The sequence below is a fragment of the Rissa tridactyla genome, chromosome 5 (assembly GCF_028500815.1).
Source record: "Rissa tridactyla isolate bRisTri1 chromosome 5, bRisTri1.patW.cur.20221130, whole genome shotgun sequence".
In the NCBI taxonomy this organism is placed as follows: Eukaryota; Metazoa; Chordata; class Aves; order Charadriiformes; family Laridae; genus Rissa; species Rissa tridactyla.
The window spans coordinates 32,389,599-32,408,108 of record NC_071470.1 but is presented as its reverse complement, the minus strand read 5'-3'; the positions used below and the strand labels follow the sequence as shown (position 1 = coordinate 32,408,108).

At 43.8% G+C, this 18,510-nt stretch overlaps 1 protein-coding gene across 1 annotated transcript; it reads left to right on the top strand.

The window, feature by feature from the left end:
- The first annotated feature begins 4,103 nt into the window (after positions 1-4,103).
- On the top strand, positions 4,104-16,351 carry C5H4orf48 (chromosome 5 C4orf48 homolog). The gene is made up of 4 exons (XM_054203159.1): positions 4,104-4,187; positions 4,365-4,522; positions 11,274-11,362; positions 15,269-16,351. Exons 2-4 carry the CDS (start codon positions 4,390-4,392, stop codon positions 15,332-15,334), a joined length of 288 nt encoding a protein of 95 aa, XP_054059134.1. The 5' UTR covers positions 4,104-4,187; positions 4,365-4,389; the 3' UTR covers positions 15,335-16,351.
- Positions 16,352-18,510: the final 2,159 nt, after the last annotated feature.

Below are 18,510 nucleotides of genomic sequence, written 5' to 3'. Positions count from 1 at the left end.
TCTTCTACCATTATTAGTATTATTATTGTTATTTTTATTGTTATTGTTATTTTACATTTTCTTTTATCATTCTATTAAACTGTCTTTATCTCAACCCATGAGTTATTTTCCCTTTTCCCTCCTTTTCTGCCTCTTCCTCCTGCCCTTCTGGGGGAAGGGGAAGTGCAGAATAAATCTTATGAGGAGCGATTGAAGGAGCTGGGACTGTTTAGTTTGAGGAAGAGGAGGCTGAGGGGAGACCTCATCACTCTCTACAACTACTTGAAAGGACACTGTAGAGAGGTTGGTGCTGGTCTCTTCTCACAGGTAATTAGCGATAGAACAAGAGGGAATGGGTTCAAGCTGCAGCAGGGTAGGTTTAGGCTGGACATTAGGAAAAAATTCTTCACAGAAAGAGTGGTCAGACACTGGAATAGGCTGCCCAGGGAGGAGGTGGAGTCACCATCCCTGGATGTGTTTAAGAGTCGTTGAGATGTGGCGTTAGGGGATATGGTGTAAGGGAGAACTTTGTAGAGCGGGGTTGACGGTTGGGCTCAATGATCCCAAGGGTCTTTTCCAACCTAAATGAGTCTATGATTCTATGATTCTACTGCGTGAGCGGCTGCATGGTCCTAGCTGCCAGCTGGGGTTAAACCATGACATTAACTTTCCCCTTCTGCTGAACAGAGAACGAACTCTTCACTTGGTTTTTGTCTTCCTTACTGTCCATGTGTTTAAAGAATGCTTTCTTGCTATTCTTCATGTTTCTCACTATTTACATCTGGTTTTCCTTCTTGGCCTTTCTGGGGTTGTGCCTATATTCTCTTGCCACTCTATTATTCAAGTAATAGTAACCAGACACAGATTCTTCTGTCTTTGTGCTTTCTTCTTCTGTTCGAGTTCAAGAAAGGGCTTACAGCCATGTTAGCAGGCAATGATTTAGCACTTCACATTAGACTGGGATTAACCACCCCTATTTGCCATATGTACCCATGACTGTAATAATGGGATTCTAAAATTAGAACTTTTGCCTGCACCTCCATTTTATGCACACATATTTAACTCAGGCCTTTAATGTTAGTAATTTTAACTATGTATATACATTTTCTTCCTCCACTGCAAAGGTGTAACTTTCAATACCTGTAACACTTAGGCATCAATAAGAGATTTTCTGAGGGAACTACCAGAGTTCCATCCTCACTAATCATCTTCCCAATAAATGTCTGGATGTTTCTGATTATTTTGGAGGAAACTCTTTGTGTTAGCAAATGATAATTAGGTATGGATTCTCTGTAGAAAAAGAAAACAAAGTATAAACATTTCCAACAGCCCTCTGGGAATCACTATGACATTCTTCAGACAACAAATGGCTCCTATGAATCTCTTGGAATTTTATCATCCTTCAAAGTAAATTTAGTACTGGTATTCCCATGGTCATAGTGGTAGGCAATACTGAATGTAATAGCAAAGCAAGTCATGCAAGTGCTTTCATGCTTCTCTCTTCTTCAGCTTTGCTGGAGGTGATAGAACAACACAGATTTCTGGAACTTTTCCATGCAGACTGGCTCCTGCTCCCTGTGAACTGCATCCTGGACCACATGTTCTGTTAGCAAGAGGAGTTGGAAACTTTTTTCATGCTTCTTAAAGACCATGGCATTTGATGCAAAAACTGGCCTTACTCTGCAATGTCTTATTTTACGTTGGCATCAAGCAATTAAAAAAAATACATTATTTTAAGCTTATATAAGTATCCTGTAACACAGAAATAACACCTTCCACCCCATTAGATGGTGGATAGAGAGTGCCCTACTGCAGATTCCCCCCCCACTGTCACAAGCGGGAGCAGGTTCAATGGCGTGGTACTGTCTGGGTGGCAGTGGTCCAATTCAGCAAGGACTGCTTCTGTGATGCTATCACAGTGTTAAGTCTGGATAGTGGGTGGCTGAGCAGGACAAAGACAGTCCATCCTCTCACAGAGAAGATTTATTGGGGGCGTATAGAACTATGCAAAACTTTGCTGTGACCCTAACAAGATATGACCAAACCATGTGTAAGCATCCTTGGAGTCCTGGGATCCTGGGAATGACGTATTTCAGGACATTCAGCTTCTCTTTATAACAAACGTTCCCAAGTTCTCTGCTCTGATCCCCTTTTATGCTTTCTGCAGTTGTTTAAGATGGGTAACACCTCAGCTTTCTTCTGTGGTTGCCCTTCCTCCCTGAGATGTCAAATTCCTTTCCTTACCTCATTGTGGGTTGTCCTGCTTGTACTTACTGAAAAGACCAAGCAATTATGAAAAAGATTTTACAAAATAGTTACAATTTTAGAAACGACTATATTGATACCTTGAAATAGTATTAGAACAAACAATGCTTTCCATCTTATCAAAGGTTACTGCATGTGTAGGCAATTCCTTTCTGTCCTTTTGTTGAAGCTCATATATGAAAAGTATGATACAGCCGTGGGACCATAATGAGGGTATGCACAAGAAATACATATGCCAGGGTGAATGGAAGTGTAAGGTTTGGATTTTGTGCCAGAATTTCCATTTGGTGTTATTTAAAACTGCAGATCAGGGCTAGACTATGTGACCAGCCCTAGATGACTGTATAGTCAAACTGTACAATGTTGTTCCATTATATCCTGGCTCTTAGGGAGCTGCTCCTTTAACAGGCACCTGAGGCCTGTAAAGAGACAAACAATGTTATATTGGGCTGTCTCACACAACCTCACTTCAGACACCTGACTTCAGAGCTTGGATTAGGAGTCTTGGTGTCTCATAAAGTCAGTAGAGCCATTTTGATGCACGTGTGTGCCCTGACTCACTTTAAGAAGACCTCATTGACTGAGACCTTCGTTCGGACCTTCCACACAAGGGAAGTTGAGTTTCAATTACACTTTGGGCTAAAAGTTTGCTCAGTGTGTCATTCCTGTGGGAACTGCTTCCGCTACTCTGAGCTGCCGCCCTGCAAAGTCCTCTCTTGCACGCACAAGGCAATTCCACTTTGCCAGAAAGTGGTCAAAAGCCTGAGATGTCTTTTACACTAACCTGATCCAAAAGCATAAGCATTGAAATGAGGGATGTAAGAGGCAATTCTGAGGAAGCCACAGGAACAAGTGAAATAGAAGCAGAGTACATTGCTGGTGACAGACCTTAGGGCTGAAGAAATCCAGGGATAAACTGTGTCTCAGCCCAGGAAGGCTGGTGCCTCCACAGCCTGGCAGGTTAGCTGTTCCGTACAGACCAGGAAGGCTGGAGCCTGCTCCCTGAAGAGAGGAGGTAGAGCATCCTCCCCTGAGAGAAGGACAAAGCCATGCATTGAACAGGTACATTGCAAGATGAGTCTTTAACCACATTCTGGGGCAAACAGGTATTCGAGAGCTTCTCTCTCTCTTTTCCAAACAGTATCACCTCCACTTTCTGAATGCTTGATTTCAGCCAGGTACTTAAGGAGACCCCTTGTCCAGGAGAGCTCATGCTTGAGCTTTGGCAGGACACAGCCTATTAGCAAAATCCCAGATCAAGAGTTGAGCTTGAAGCAAGCGTTCTTAAAATTTCACAGTGCTTAGGTTTTGGCTGGGCTGTTACCAAGCTTACCTAGTGTTACGCTGTGCAGGATGCATACTCCTGGTTGGTTCATTTGCCAATGTCCTGTTGTCCACAAGGCTTCATTTTCAGTGTAGTTGAACGAAGCCCATCACAGAGTCTTCCCCACAGCCCAGAGTGCCATCAGCAGGCCCTGGATCTTTATTTTCCCAAGCAAACTTCCAAATTCTCATCTCATTTGAAACCTCCCAGAACAAAATCTCACTTTAAGTGAGTTACAGTTAAAGCAAGGGATGGCAGCTGCATATTTCAGCACAGTCCCTTTGGGAATAAAAGCAACAAACACAAAAATTGCCTAAGACCCTCTCATGTGGGTGGCAGCAGCCAGTGTTCACCAAGGAGAGGACGTGGCCTTCGGGGAGCGACAGCAGAGGAGGAGTACAGTACAGCAGCAACCATCCACCACATTGTGGTCCCTTTAAATCTTCTCCACTTGGCAGCTCCAATTTTTCAGTGTTGCTATAGCAAATCTCCATGGCAATGACCCTAATCAGGGAAGGGGGGATGCAGGGGGGACGCATGCTCAGAGTGGCTGCTGGAGCCTCGCCTGCTCGCTACAGCTGCTCCAAGGGTCTGGCACGCAGGCGAAGAGAAAGATCAGGTACTTGGCAAACTGGTCCTGGGGGTGCATCGCAAGCCCGTGGCATGTCACTGCAGTGATGTGTGCATGGGGGTTTGCGCGTACATGTGGGTCTGTGCTTATCATGTCTTGTCCGCTCCTTTGTGGTGAGTGCGCCGGGAGCAAACTGCTGATTTTCACTATTTCTCCTCATTTCAGGCAGGGAAGAAAGCTTGAATTATTGATGAGAGTAATGGCGTTGCTGTCTGTCTGGAGCGTGATGCGCGTGGTGATCCCGTTCATCTCGGTGGTTGGCCTGCTAAGCGTGAGGCTTGTGGGAGCCAGCCAGGACTCTGGGAGTGTCATTCCAGCAGAAAGTAGGTACCTGCCGTGCTGCACTCACGCCCTCCCGCTGCACCACGTCCTGCTTTGTTTCCTCCACTTAACCCACAGCAGCCACACAGACCTTAAGCTCCAGAGGGAATGCTGCATTGCCTGATTAGCAAGGGAGTAACGATGAATTTGTAATGTGTCAGCAAAGCACATGAAAACAGCACTTGTAACAACAGCAAGCAAGCAAAGGATTAGTAGTGATTTGGGAAAAAATACTAACCGAATCCTATAATTTTAATTGAAGCTTGTTTTAAAGCTCTTTGGTTGTAGGTCTTTTAGATCTGTTTCTCGAGAGTTTTGTTTCCAGATTTGCCTCAATACATATTAAGTCCTTGCTAGTCTAGATATTGTTAGAAGGAAGTTTGTGTTTCTCTCTGCTAGGGCATTACATTTTGCTTATTTTAGTATTTGGTTGGAACAATAGCTCAAGTTCAACTTTCTTGTAACTACTATAGATTGACACAGGGGAAGTTGACCCAAACGGTGTATTTGTAAAGTATATACAGATTTCTGAAATTCTGCTGCTATCCTGCAAACCTAAAAAATAAATAAATATGACAGACTGACTTGAGCACACCATGGAGCTGGAAGCTCTTGAATTTGGATCACAGCTCTGTATTAGCTTCCTCAGTCATTTTGGGCAAGTCTCTAGTTAAACTTTCTCTGCTCCAAAATGATGCAATAGTTCAAAGATATTAGGGGACGGAGTCAATGTTCTCAGGGTGTTTTGGTGACAGCAAACGGGAAGTAGCCACTCATTAAAAACTTAAAATATCCTCTGGGAGACCAAAAAAAAAAAAAAAAAGAAAAAGGAAGGTAATTGTATACAAACCGATCTCTAGTTCTTAGTCATGCTTACTTTGTATCACAGCTGTCATCTTACATGACTACCAAAATATTTAACACGACCTTATTTAGCCACTGCATTTCATTCTCCTATAATTCTATTACTAGTTTTCAAATACACCTATGTGTATTTGTCTCTACAGGACTTAAATATGGAATTCCCTTCTTTTTCCATTTTCTTCTTTTTTTATTAGTGCTAGGGGTTGGTCTGTTCTAAAACAGACCTCACCTATATTTTTTGTGTCTGTTTTCCAGGCATGCGTTAATTAACTTTATTAAGTTTAGTGGCAGGTAGTCCATTTTGTGTCCTCAAAGAGAAAATAATGCTGGAAAAATAAATTGTATGTGCCTTTTGTGTGTCCATGTTAGCAGAGGCAAGTCAACACATTTTTGGGAAAAGTATATGCTGATTTCTTGTTCTGCCTGTGTAGTGGAAACTCCTATTTCATCTGTAGAACAAAACTCTTGGCAAGGGTCTCAGACCCCAATCTCAAGGATTTATCTCATGGTTTTGATATCCTGTGGCTAGGCTACGGACTCCCCTGAAGAGCCCTTGAGAAAGATTTCTTGTCTTGTCTTACTCCTGCATGTGAAAGTGAGGAATGAAGGGCAGTTCAGAGTGTTTCTGCAGCCAGTGTTTCTGCAGAGACATGCTACTCTGTCCTGAGTAATGGAGGCTGGTAGCATTGCTATGAATGCGTAACAACGTTTATGGCTGAGGCCAGGCCAGACTCTCAGCTCATCATGAATCTTAATTTTTTTTGTGCTACTGCAGGGCTTCAAAACAACAAGGAACTCAGGATGCTCCTAATCAGCCACTTGTTGAGGGTGCTGTATAGCTGCTGGGTGGTCCAGGTACTTTCCTTCATCCATCAGGGCTCTTCCTGATAGTTAACCTGTGGAACTCCTCCCTTAGGACACTGTGGATGCTAAAAGTTTGCATAAGATTGCAGAACTGATTAGGAAAAACTCTTAGAAAGGGCTGTTGGATACAGCAGCACTTATTCTGGCTCAGGAGCTGCCTCAGCATATTCCTGAGGCCTGGGAGGGTCTCTGGGGACACATCCCTCCATATTTGCCCTGTTCTTGTGCTCTTTCATGGGTATCCATTGTTGGCCATGAAAGTCACATCTATAACCAGTGTCCACAGATGTTTCTTGGCATGAGGACATGACTGTATTAGTAACCTGCTAGGATGGTCCCTGGCACACTTTTGTCCATGAGAGGAGGTCACTTGCCTACCTCAGAGACAGAGTTTACTGTTCCAGAAATGAGTTGTCCCCATGCCAGCTGCTCTCAAAGCTTGGGAATGCTCCTAGACACATTTAATGTACTGCAAGACACATATCTCATGGGAGACAGAACACTGGGCCAGGCAGACCTTTGATGTGATCTAGTACAGACATTTCTGGATCTTTTCCTGCTTGGTGTCAGTTCCACTGGCTATTTCTCATCAAGGACTTGATCCTCCTGGGTACTGACCCATTTTGGGGGCCAGTGCTACTGCAGGACATGCGCACACCTTCCCTATTGCTGGCACTTAAGTCCATACTGTCAGCCCAGGTAAAATGGTGTCTGTGTGATCCTGGATGACCCAGGGAGAAAAAGAGGACAGGGATACATGACGTACACGGACCATACCAAGTGTCCTTCTGCAGGGCAAACCGGTGTGGTGTTCGATGCTTTCCTTTGTTCCCAGGTGTGCGACACGGAACTGGGAACACGCCTTTAGCAGGAACAGTCCCTCATGGACCACACAGCACTACAACCTCTCTCCCACTTGGCGGGAGAAATGTGTCCCTTCTGCAGCAGCACGAGCAGCAGAGGGGCAGCAACGCCCTCCTGCAAGTGTGGGAGGTGCAGGACTCACAGGAGAGAAGCCTGCGTGTGAGTCAGGGTTCTTCTTAGTGTTGCAGAGAGATCCTGCCCTCTGTGTGGCACCAATATCTGGCTCGGAGTACCATCACCTGCTCTCCACTTGGCATACTTCCTGCCAGCCAGAGAGCCAGGCCCAGCTTTTTATGAATAATGCTAATTAGCAGTGATTAATCATGTGCTTATACTTATGCAGCACTTTGCATATGCAAAAGACTGTTCAAGTATGAAGTGGTGTTACTAATGTTTGCGGATTATTTTCTTTAAAGTTCAGTGCAATACGCTAAAAATATTAAGTAATTTCCCCAACCTCCCATTGCATTTATAGCCCAGATCACCCACTGTGAAAGCTGGAATGTGGAATTTGAAGAACAGAAGCTGGTCAGTCTGTTTTCATTAGCCAAGGTGCATGAAATACAAAGAGTAAACGCCATGTGCATGCAAGGAAAAGTAAATTAGACTTCCACAATGCTTTCAGTTCCAGTTTTTCACCAAGAAGAAGCCAAGAAGCATAATTTAAGCTCTCCTCCCCCACTTCTCCCCAAACACACAAAGACACATACAGTCTTCGTGCTGACAGGACCCATTTAAAGAATTATAGCTGACTTGATAATTCTCATTATGTTAATCCACAAACCTGTTAAGTCTCCCTATGAATGATAGTCTGTTCCCAGCTGTCAGCAAGGAATTAATAGCACTCTGCTGTACTTTGCTATGATGGGACTTAAGGTTTGGTTTCATGATTGCTTTAAGCTGATGTAAGCCTATGCTGCCTCTGGCTTCCTCCTCCCCATAACCTGGCCTCCTGTCCTTGCCCTATTTCTTGTTCTGGCCACAGAACTTGGGCATTCAGGATCTGATCTGGAGAAAATAAATCAGCGATCCAGCAAACCAGGCAACTGCATGGCCGTTCCTGCTGTGAGCAAAGGAAGGTGTGGGAACATGTAGCCAAGGACAGAAAGCAGGGTGGGATTGCTCCTATATTTAGATTTGTTTGTTTAAAACCTTTGTGAAAACAGACCTTTAGATATCATTACTTTGAGGAAATGTCCACAGGCATCCTACTAAAAATACTGTGAGCATGAAGAGAGAATAAGTCCAGCCAGACAGGCCAGCTTACCAGCTCAGCTCTTCGGTCTGGAAAGGAGACGCTGAGGCAGGGGTTGATGGAGAGCAGCAAAGTCATAAATGGGACAAAGGTGGCGAATATGTAATAGCTGTCCCTTCCAGTGCAAAAACTAGAGGCAGGAAATGAAAGCAGCAGATGTTAACTTCAGAACAGATAGGAATGGTATTTTGTTCACGCAGTGAATAGCTGAGCTATGGAACTCATTGCCACAGGATGCTGTAGAGGCCAAAAGTTTACATGGATTCAGGAAGCAAGGGGGCAAATTAATGTGAGAAAAATTCCTGGAGGCCTTATCAGATACAGAAACATCAGCCAGATTCAAGATATTCTCCAACCTTTTGGTAGGATAGAAGAACATTGCTAGAGGCTAATTCTTGTACCTTCCTTAAGTATCTGCTATTGGCTACTGCGAGACTCTGGCTAGTATAATAGATTAAAAGCCCGGCTAGAGTCAGGACTTGGGCAGCTCTGCTGGTAAAAATCTGACTGTAGCTACAGGTTTTCCAGGTAGTGGTGTATTGTCCCTATTCTATTTGGGGAACTGCCCTCAGGTTCTTCTGTGCTCGTGCAAGATACTTGACAGAAAGACCTTCACTGCCTTAATTCAATTCCCCAGAGTGCCAAACAGCTGTGTGCTCTGCAGGGCTGCATGGGTGAAAGAGTTTATAGCCAGCCACCTCCCCAGCTGCTCATCACCTCCTCCCAGGTACAGCTGTCCTCTCATCTGCCAGTGACGCTGCTTCAGTGAGTCCTCTCCACACCACTGGGAGTCAAAATGATGCATCCCATCCTGGCATGTAGCTGGTTGGAGAATCATGTGAGCTCTCCCACTGCCAGCGCCGCAGGGCTGCTAGCTCCTAGCAGGCACGGGTGCTAACCTCACCCAGAGACAGCTGTGCCTGGAGAAGGACCTTCCACCAAGGACAACAGCCCAGGAAACTATATGAGAGAGTGAATATCCCATTATATGGTGAAACTGGCTGCATCTGCACTGCGGGTTTGAAGAGCAGTGGTGTGTTAGGAGCTTCGGATCCAGGACACACAGAGCTGCACAGGCAGGTGTCCTCAGTGCCACCACCATTTTCCTGCAGAAGCTTCTTTAATGTCAGGGCAGCTGCTTTTACAGGGGTGGCAGAAATAACCACTTGGCATGGTTGTGACATTCCACTAGTACCTCCCTGTCCACATGGGAGCACTTGGCTGCCATAAATACCAGTGAATGATCCCACACAGCCATGGCCTTCATGAGGGCCTGGAAAGACTTCCTGGGTGGCTGGCAGTGATTGACTATAGAATTCATGTCTCTCCTCAAAGACGCTTACTCCACACTGCCAGAGCAGGAGACATTAATTTGTGACCCGTAGTTTGTTTTTTCTCCAACAAGTTCTGATTTTGAGAACACTTTAGTGACAAGCACTTCAGGATATGCAGCATTTCACCGAGGTGGAGCCAGGACAGAGTGCTTTCTGAGAAGACCACAGCAAGGGGAGGGAGCAGACCATGGCACCGAGCGAATGATGGATTTGCTGACAGCAGACTGAGGATGCAGATTCTTTCTAAGGGCTCTGCTCCATGATCTGAAGTGAAAACAAATTACTGAAATACTGAAAACAGGAGGGGGTTGAGTGTCTTTAAAACGTGCTCAAAACCATCCTGTTGCTAGTCCTCTCAGGCCTGGAGAGAGAGTCTTTGTGAGTGATGCTGTTCTTATAGAGGTGGGGACTTTGCATCTCCCCATATCCCTGGAATTAAATCCCTGGCTTGATCCCTGGGTCTCCCTGGGATGTCAGCTGCGTGGAAGAGAGATGGAAGAGGATGGGTGGGAGTGAAACACCTTCTGAACAGCTCAAAGCCCCTAAGAGGCATGCTGGGGACCAAGAAGCACTCTGGCTGCTCCCTTCCATCAGACCCAACTGGGAAGCGCGTGCTGGCAGCAGGGTGGCAGGCGCGGGGTGGTGCGGTGCCGCACAGCAGGTCCCGGGCTCCGGGCGGCTCCCCAGCTATCTCAGCAGCAGCTTTGCACCCTGTTTGCTTTGTCAGAGCAGCACAAGTGGCTGCCTGTAGTCAAGGATTTCAGCACTCCCTCCAACATGAGGGCTCTGTGATCAACGTAAAAAGTCCTCTCTCCCCATTACCCCCTGCCTCTCCTCCAGTATCTGCAATTTCTTCTGAAAACCCACACTTGATCAACTCTGTGACTGAACAAAAGGGCCTGATGATCTCAGTGCAGGGTGAATCCTGGCAGAGCAGAAATGCCCAGGTCCAGAAGTGAGCCATTTGAGTTATTGTGAAGTCGTCTCCTCCTCCTCCTCTTCTCTGCCTTTTCCCTGCCCTGCCCCTCTGTGCACACACACTGGCACCAGCTGCAGAGCCAGTGGGATGCTTTGCATTCCTGGCAGAGAAAAAATACAGCAGCAGGTGAAAGGAAGCAAATACAGATCTGGCACTGTCCCTTGCCAAGCTGCTCTGTAAGAGCTCCTGTAAAAACAGACCTGCCTGTCTGATTTCTGAACCACTGCAAACTGCTATTTTCAGTGTATCGCTTGAGAATTAACCCATGTCTGAGGAGGGTTGAGGATTTCCATTTTAAGGGGAGAGGCTGGGGGTTGAAGGCACACAGCGCCGACGGAATCAAGCCTGAACTATGTTCAGAAAAGCACACGCAGCAAAATGCTCTTGTGTTTTTGTGGTCCTTACACATTTGCACAAGGATAAATAGAGCCCTGTCCACAGGCAGCCCTAACTTTGTACACACACAGGAGTGGGTGCCTGGTAAAATGGGTTTTCTCCCGACATTGCAAGGTCTCTTAATATTCCCCCTCTGTACTGCCGCACTCCAAATTTCATGGTCTGACGGTGATGTTTGCTTCTGTACCTTTTTCCAGGTCGTCCCTGTGTTGACTGCCATGCGTTTGAGTTCATGCAGAGGGCGTTGCAGGATTTAAAGAAGACGGCGTATAATCTAGACACACGGGTATGTGTTTGTATAGAAGTGCTTCTACTTAGCCTTTATCTACAAGTGGCCAGGTCTGCCTGTCTGTGTACAGCAGACATGACATCTCTGCTGACTCACTTCCATTTCAGCAAATAGGATTGTACCAAGTACAGATTATTTTTCACAGGCTGGAGAGGTTCATTAAAGATCATCTAGTCAGACTTCTTGCATAACAGGCTGAAGAATTACCCCAGACAGTCCCTGCATCAAATAGAGATGTAAAGAAGATGTATGAAGGAGAGAAGAACAAGAAAGATTATTTACTCTTTATCTCACAGCGTTGCTTCTGAGCTGTGGACTGACTGTTCACTGGAAGCAGAAACTGAACAGGAGAGCAAGAAGGTGGCAGGCAGGACTGGCGGAGAGGAAAGGGAAGCACATATACTCCTTGCTCATGGATCGATACTCTGTGAAAAAGGGGGAAGCACATTTGCTTAAGTAGTTACCACAGCACACAGGGCAGTTTGCAACTTCACATGCTGATCTTGTGCTGCAGAGGTCCCAACGAACAAAACCCGAGGGTGTGTTAAATGCCCTGATTTTAGCAATGCATACATGTACGTTCATAAGTATGTACAAACACTGACTGGGGTAGGACTTAGCACAGTGGCTCCCATGCAGTCTGAAGTTTGCAAGGGGCAGGAGGTCCCTCACCTCTAATAAAGCCCCCCTCATGTATGTCTTGTACTACCTCTCCTTCCCTAACAACTCCATTAACACTGGCAACACGACAGTAGAGCAGCTTGTGGGGAGCGAAGCCACATCGCAGCCACAACTCCCAGTTCTTTTAGGTGCCCACTCAGTGCTTCTGGGCAGTGCATTCTCTGTTGGTAGGTGAGAAGGGCTCCTTGTTCACGCTCCGCTCAAATTGTCATTCACAGCAGAGGCAACCAGAGAGATATAAATCAATTATATGTCTCAAACTATAACACAGAAAGGCAATTATGTTGCTTTGCCTTTGGTTTCTTGTGACCTTGGGCAATCACAGAGGACCCTATACAATAAGATTGGAGCGACTTTAGCTTTCTTGAGCTATCAATAGCAAACTGATTAGGGCAGAACTCTGAGTGCAGTACAGGTTGCATTGCAAAAGTTTCCCATGCACTAGCGTAATACTAAATAACTGTTAAGTGGTAGACTGTGAATAGGGGGGCTTTACCTCCAGTAGCTGTGCTGGGCTGTTCGTGGTGCACAGTGAGGTTTCACCTGTTTGGATTAGGTTCAGCTGAAACGTTTTGTACCGACACATAGAATCATAGGTCTTGACATGACACGTCAAGACCATGTGCAATCGCAGCTGTGTTGGCTCTTACACTGTCACCAGGCTTTACATGGGAAATTAAAGGAGGTACTAAATTTCTGTCTAAGTTGCACTGGGGAGATTTTTTTGAATGCAATAGAAGCAGCACAATTCCTTAATGCCACTTACAGAGATAGTCAGACATATCTGTGTTGGCTATTCTATTTGGAGGGTGGAGTGAGAATACAACCCATCAGAGAGCAATGCTGTCTTATAAGAGGTGAGGCAGAGTATAAAGGAAGAAGTTGGTCCCAGAGTGCCACAAGATAAGCTTCTGTTTCTGTGGGGACCTGGACAGGCCTGAGATGCCAAGGCACTGATTCAGACAGCTCTCAGTATTACAGAACCAGGGGCACAGCAAGTGTCACAAAAAGAAACATACCCAGTTATTTGGAACATCACCTACCCTTTGACAACTGTCAGAGTTTAATACTACAAGTAGAGAAAGGGTATATTACTGCCCATCTTTTCCAGCGTTTGAATTGAGAGTCCAAAGGCCTGTTTGGAAGAGATGCTTTAGTTAAATGCAAGTTATGAATGATGCAGAGATACTAAAGTGAAATGCAGTGGCCAGAGCCCTACAAATGGCATAAGGCCTTCTGTTCTCTGAAAGGTACAGCCTCCATAACCTTACTCAACTGCTGGTGCTTGGCTCATGCTGACCAGGTATGATTTCTCAAATTTTGCACATAAATAACTTCATTCAACAACTCCTGAGTCTTGAAAGTTGTTGTTACAAGGGCAAGCCCCATGCAGGACTGTTCCTATCAGGGACTTCCTAAGCCAATGCCAACAGGGCCGCATGTAATTTTTGGAATTGATGCTTCTCTTTCATAGTCTTTCAGTTTACAACTGAGTGCTCCCAGAGCTGCTCTTCCTGCCTGTAAATAGTCATGAGTGATGCCTAGGCAGGGTTTGTGGTAGCAGTGACAGCTTGTTGGCATTACAGTGAAATCCAATAAGCCTGTTTGATGTTAAGATAATTCAATGATTTCTACTGGGCTCCCAACAATGAGAGCGTTCACTCATCCAGGATTGCATTGTACAAGCGAGGAGCAGTGTTTAATAATGCCTGCCATAGCACTAAGACGATAAGTGAAAGCAGACAAGGAAAGTGACCAAGTCCTCTTTAATGCAAAGGTGGATATCAAAAGTTTGAGTTGAAAAGGATAGAGGGCTGTGGAGGGGAGGGAAAAACAGTTCTGAAACAGCCTCTCACTGCAAAAAACTTGCAGTCTGAGAACAAGAAATGAGTAGTAGAGAGTGGGAACTGCTGGGGGCCAGAGGCACTGCTGGACAAGGAAGACAGACCTTGGTGGAGCAGGTTCCCAGGTAGAAGTGCCCAACTACTCCTTTGGAAACTGTGTGTCTTTGTTAATTAGCCCTTTGCTGTTTCTAATTTGTCAGGAAGCATCATGTCAGAGGAACACCAGCAGGCTGAAGATCTTGTTGTTTCACAGAGCTTTTAGATAATTTGTTAACAAGTGGTTTTCAACCTTTAATGTTTTTTTTCCAGTGCAGATGGGAAACCCATTCATGGTGAATGGTAACTCTTTTTTCTCCTCAAGAAACTCTTCAAAGTCAGTCTACAAGCTAGTTAAGTGACCACAAGGTGAAAACCACCAAATATGCTCAGGAAGAAGGTTTTCTTCAGTAACAATTGCACTTGCTAATGTGAGTTGCTTGCATCAATAATATTATTTCAGGTCTTGCAAGAGACTCAGCTTTGGAAATGATGGTGCCATTTGAGAAATTCAGCCTGTTTTTTCTCAAAGAGTGAGACTAGGGCCCACAAAAGATTTAAGTTATTTGATTGTAGTTAAATAAATGATGCTTAAATATCTTTGAGGATCTGAAGTTAAATTTTTTTCCTGGATACAGAGAAAAAAAAGCTTGGAAATGTTTTTCCACTAAGACGGTCCAAAAACAAGGGCAAGTAACTTAAAATGTTGTATATAGAGAATGTTCTTTAAGCTTTTGATGGAGTTGTGGAGGCATGGCTCCAAATGGAGTTGATAAGAGGGCAACTGTCAGTAAATCAACTCCGGTTAAAATAAGAGCCACAAACTCAAGTCTAGATCTGCCCAGAAAGATTATGAGTTTCAGACAACAAGGTTAAACTGACAGCTGGATTGAACTCAGAGTTGTTCTAGAGAAACAGCAGTATGACTGAGAGCACAACTGGCTCCTCAGCACACGCTATCTGGCGCAATTAAATTATACCGTACTGAAGACATTGTCAACAGGAAACCATCAATCACTGCAAAGGAATTAAGAGCAGTGCAGTTGAAAGTGGAATTTTGCTCAGCATTTATAAAGGACACTTTAATAATTTTGACAGCCTACTCCCTAGAAGTTAACTGTGAAAATGAAAACATTTAAACTATAAAAATACTCTCCATGCATCTCGGTTCTGAATATACTTATTTCATCACTTTTTCTGGATGAAAACCAGCACTAATAACTATGATTTTTGACTCAGCAAAGCACCTTGACTACAGCTGTGTGGAGGGATCAGATCTAATCAATTATATACTCTTTTAAAGTGATATATTCAGTTCTTTGATTTCATGTTTTTTTTGCAGACAGAAACCCTCCTCCTGAGAGCAGAAAAGAGAGGCCTGTGTGACTGCTTTCATGCAATACACTGAAATGAGCACTGGGATTTGGCCAATGAACATTTATTCATTTTTAAAATGCTCTTCAATAAGTTACAGGAAGATTCAGAGTGGAAGTTGTGCCGCACTGCAAGGAAAACAATTTTTATCCAAACAGGTACTGCTCAGTTAGATCAGTTTTGCTTTGATGTGTTTTATCATTACTGTATGTGATATTGCAACTGCTGAAAACGTCAACAGAAGAAACAGTGCCAAAGTCTCATTCATGGGTTTTATGCAAGGATAGCATCTCACTTTTCTGGTATTTCAAGCCAAAATTGTCCTTGGACTCTCAAGCCAACCCCTCAGCGCATGTGATTTGCCACAGATCTGTGAAAGTCAGTGAAGTCAAACTGTTTAATGTATTTATGGTAGAACGTGTCCTTAACATGAAAAGGAAGCGGCTTTGCAATAGTACATAGCTAAACATTTACAAATAAGCAGTCATGGCTTTATATAGAAATGAATAGTTGTCACTGACTGCTTGGCAGTCCAAGGAAGGTATTTGTTCCCAATTGTATCAATAGTCCTGTACACAGCAAACACAGTAATCTGTATCACAGTTTTAATTTCTTCAGAGCCACACAGTAGCTGTGATCTTTTTGGAGAGATTTATTAAGTATCTAATGTGATCAGTAACATTTGTAATCACATGAATACCGCCTGGCAATTGAACTGATTGCGTCTGCCAAAATCTTCTAGAGAAGTGTCTTTCATTAAGCAAATCACATACTGGATTGAACCACTCAAACTGGCCTCTACAGAGAGCGTTGGCAGGGAGCCTGCAGAACGCCTGCATGCCCAGGAGTCTCCTGCAAACTGTATTTTGAGAAATATTTATGTTCTTCTAAAATGGGCCATAGCTCTTGCATGGACTTTACACTCCATAGTGGTGGGTTACAGTGCTGATACTATTAATATTCCTGCTGCAGTCAGTGTGAGACAATTTAGGCAGTGTAGTAGTAGTAGTAGTTAAAATTGCACCTTGCTATTCTTTGAAAAAGAATAGCAAATCCTTTCTCTTTTTTTTTTTCTTTTTTTTTTTTCCTTTGTTTGGGGATGGGGGGTGGGGGGTAGGGGTGGGGAGTAGTGGGAAGAGCAGAAAAGGGCCCCAGTGGAAAGTTCTTGTAGATAGTAATAGATTTTTTTATAGTGCTTAAAATGTCATCCCCAAAGTATAATTAGTAGAGGTTTGTACATCAGCGAGAGCATCTATGTACAGGCTAGAAACTTTTATACAAACAAGAGTATGGGAGCAGTATCAACAGCTGTGGTTTTCAAAGTCCTTTTACCAGTTCTTATTAATATGCCTGTCTTCCTATAGGTGGCTGATATTTTGGTGTCAGGCTGCTCAGTAAGTTATGGTGGTAGCTACCTGTGCGTTTCCAAGCTGCTTCTCTCCCATTTTATCTACCACAGTAGGAACAGGGAAATAGGGAACGGTGACCCACTGCCAACTTAGTATTTTGTGTGCAGTCATACTCAGTAACACAAAGGGGTGTATTACCCTATACTCTGCCAAAGTTGTTTGAAAGGCGTGTGGTTCTCAGCAAGGAAAAGCTTCCTTGCACCTGCATTTCAAGTAGGAAATTTGCTTTGTCCTTTGTAGTATTCCAGAAAAACACTTTATAGGTCATCAGGACCTAGTTTGTATAAAAGAGAGGCAGCATGACACAGCAACACATTGCTTCTAGTAGCATTACACTCCACTGTAGCACTGGTAACTGACTGATGGGAAGCAATAGAGGTTCTTATCATAGACTATATTTTATTTTACAGATAAAACGATAGGTTTAGCACAACTCCTTTGCAAAATGCCAGCCTCAGGTTACTTTACTCCCGCTTGGACTTGTACCAAAGTAATACACAGATTTTGAGGTGGCTTTTTGCAGGAGGTGGAGTTCCAGCACTGAACCTGTGAATTTTCCAGCACAGCTCACCTTTTCAGGGGGCAGCACATCTATGGTTTTGTATTGCTATTGTGCATGCTTATTCTACATATACCTTAAAGAATCTTGCAAAGTCCTGTTAGCAAGCACTGTTTTTTGACTGTTTTTATTTAGAAAAATGGTTGCTCACAGTTGAGTTTTGATATATGCAGCTTGTTACATTAAAAAGGTGGAATGAATGACAAGTGGATGTTCTCTGGCTCCCCAAGGGATCAGAGTGACACTGCAACTTTACAGTTTTGATAGCAGTGATTATTCTGTATGTACTCTTCTTTGTCTATAATACAATACAATAAAAAGGCAAGATGCATTATAGTATTTGGTGTGCTTTGTTACTGATTTGAAAAATGACAGTGCTTATGCATTAATAAAGATCTGGTCTTTAATTAGGTGGAAAATCCACAGAGAAAAAAGTACTATTTTGAATATGAAAATACACAAATCTTGTATTTGGGCTAAATTTATGAATGTATTCTTATTTGCTGAAGTATAAAGTCAAACTCACTCTTGTTTGAAATTAAAATACTGTAATGATTTTTGTGAGCTTTTTTAAGGACCCCATACTCTGTACGTGGTGGTTGTGATAAAGTTCCTTATAATTGCTATGATGACATGAAGAAAAAAATTGAGATAGCTTTAATTTATTATTGCTCATGAAGTTAATTTAAATTTAGGACCCCCTTGAGTCTCCACTTATTAGAAGAAAGTGTATATGTTACGAAAGGATTTAATTGCAGGAGGCCTTAAAACAGAAAGTCTGTTTTCCCACACAACGCTTGCAGCACTGTTTTGCTGCGGAGCCAAGGCAGTTCTCGTGACCTTTTGAAACCAAGCTGTGTCTTCTTTTCTTTTGGTGCAGTGCTGCTGCAGGTAGCCCTGGGCACGTGGCATTTGTACACAAGGTGGAATGCAAGTGGTAGGCTGTAAAGATGCACAGCAAAGTCCTCCCTGTAAGAGAAATGGTATAATCATGTTAACGTGGTGCTGTCTCTGGGTAGGCGAGGTGATGGATAAATCCTGGTAATGTTCTCCACATCTCCACAGCTTCTCATACCTGAGTTGATCCCTTATTTGGGTGTAATTCTGTATGTATTCTAAGTTAGTAATTTTGAGCTGAGTCTCAGGACAGCTCTCTGAAGACATGTCTCTGGATTCCATTCTGAAAAGTGGGAACACAGTTTATCTTTCTTGTAATGAAGATTCCTGTTAGGTAACATCACA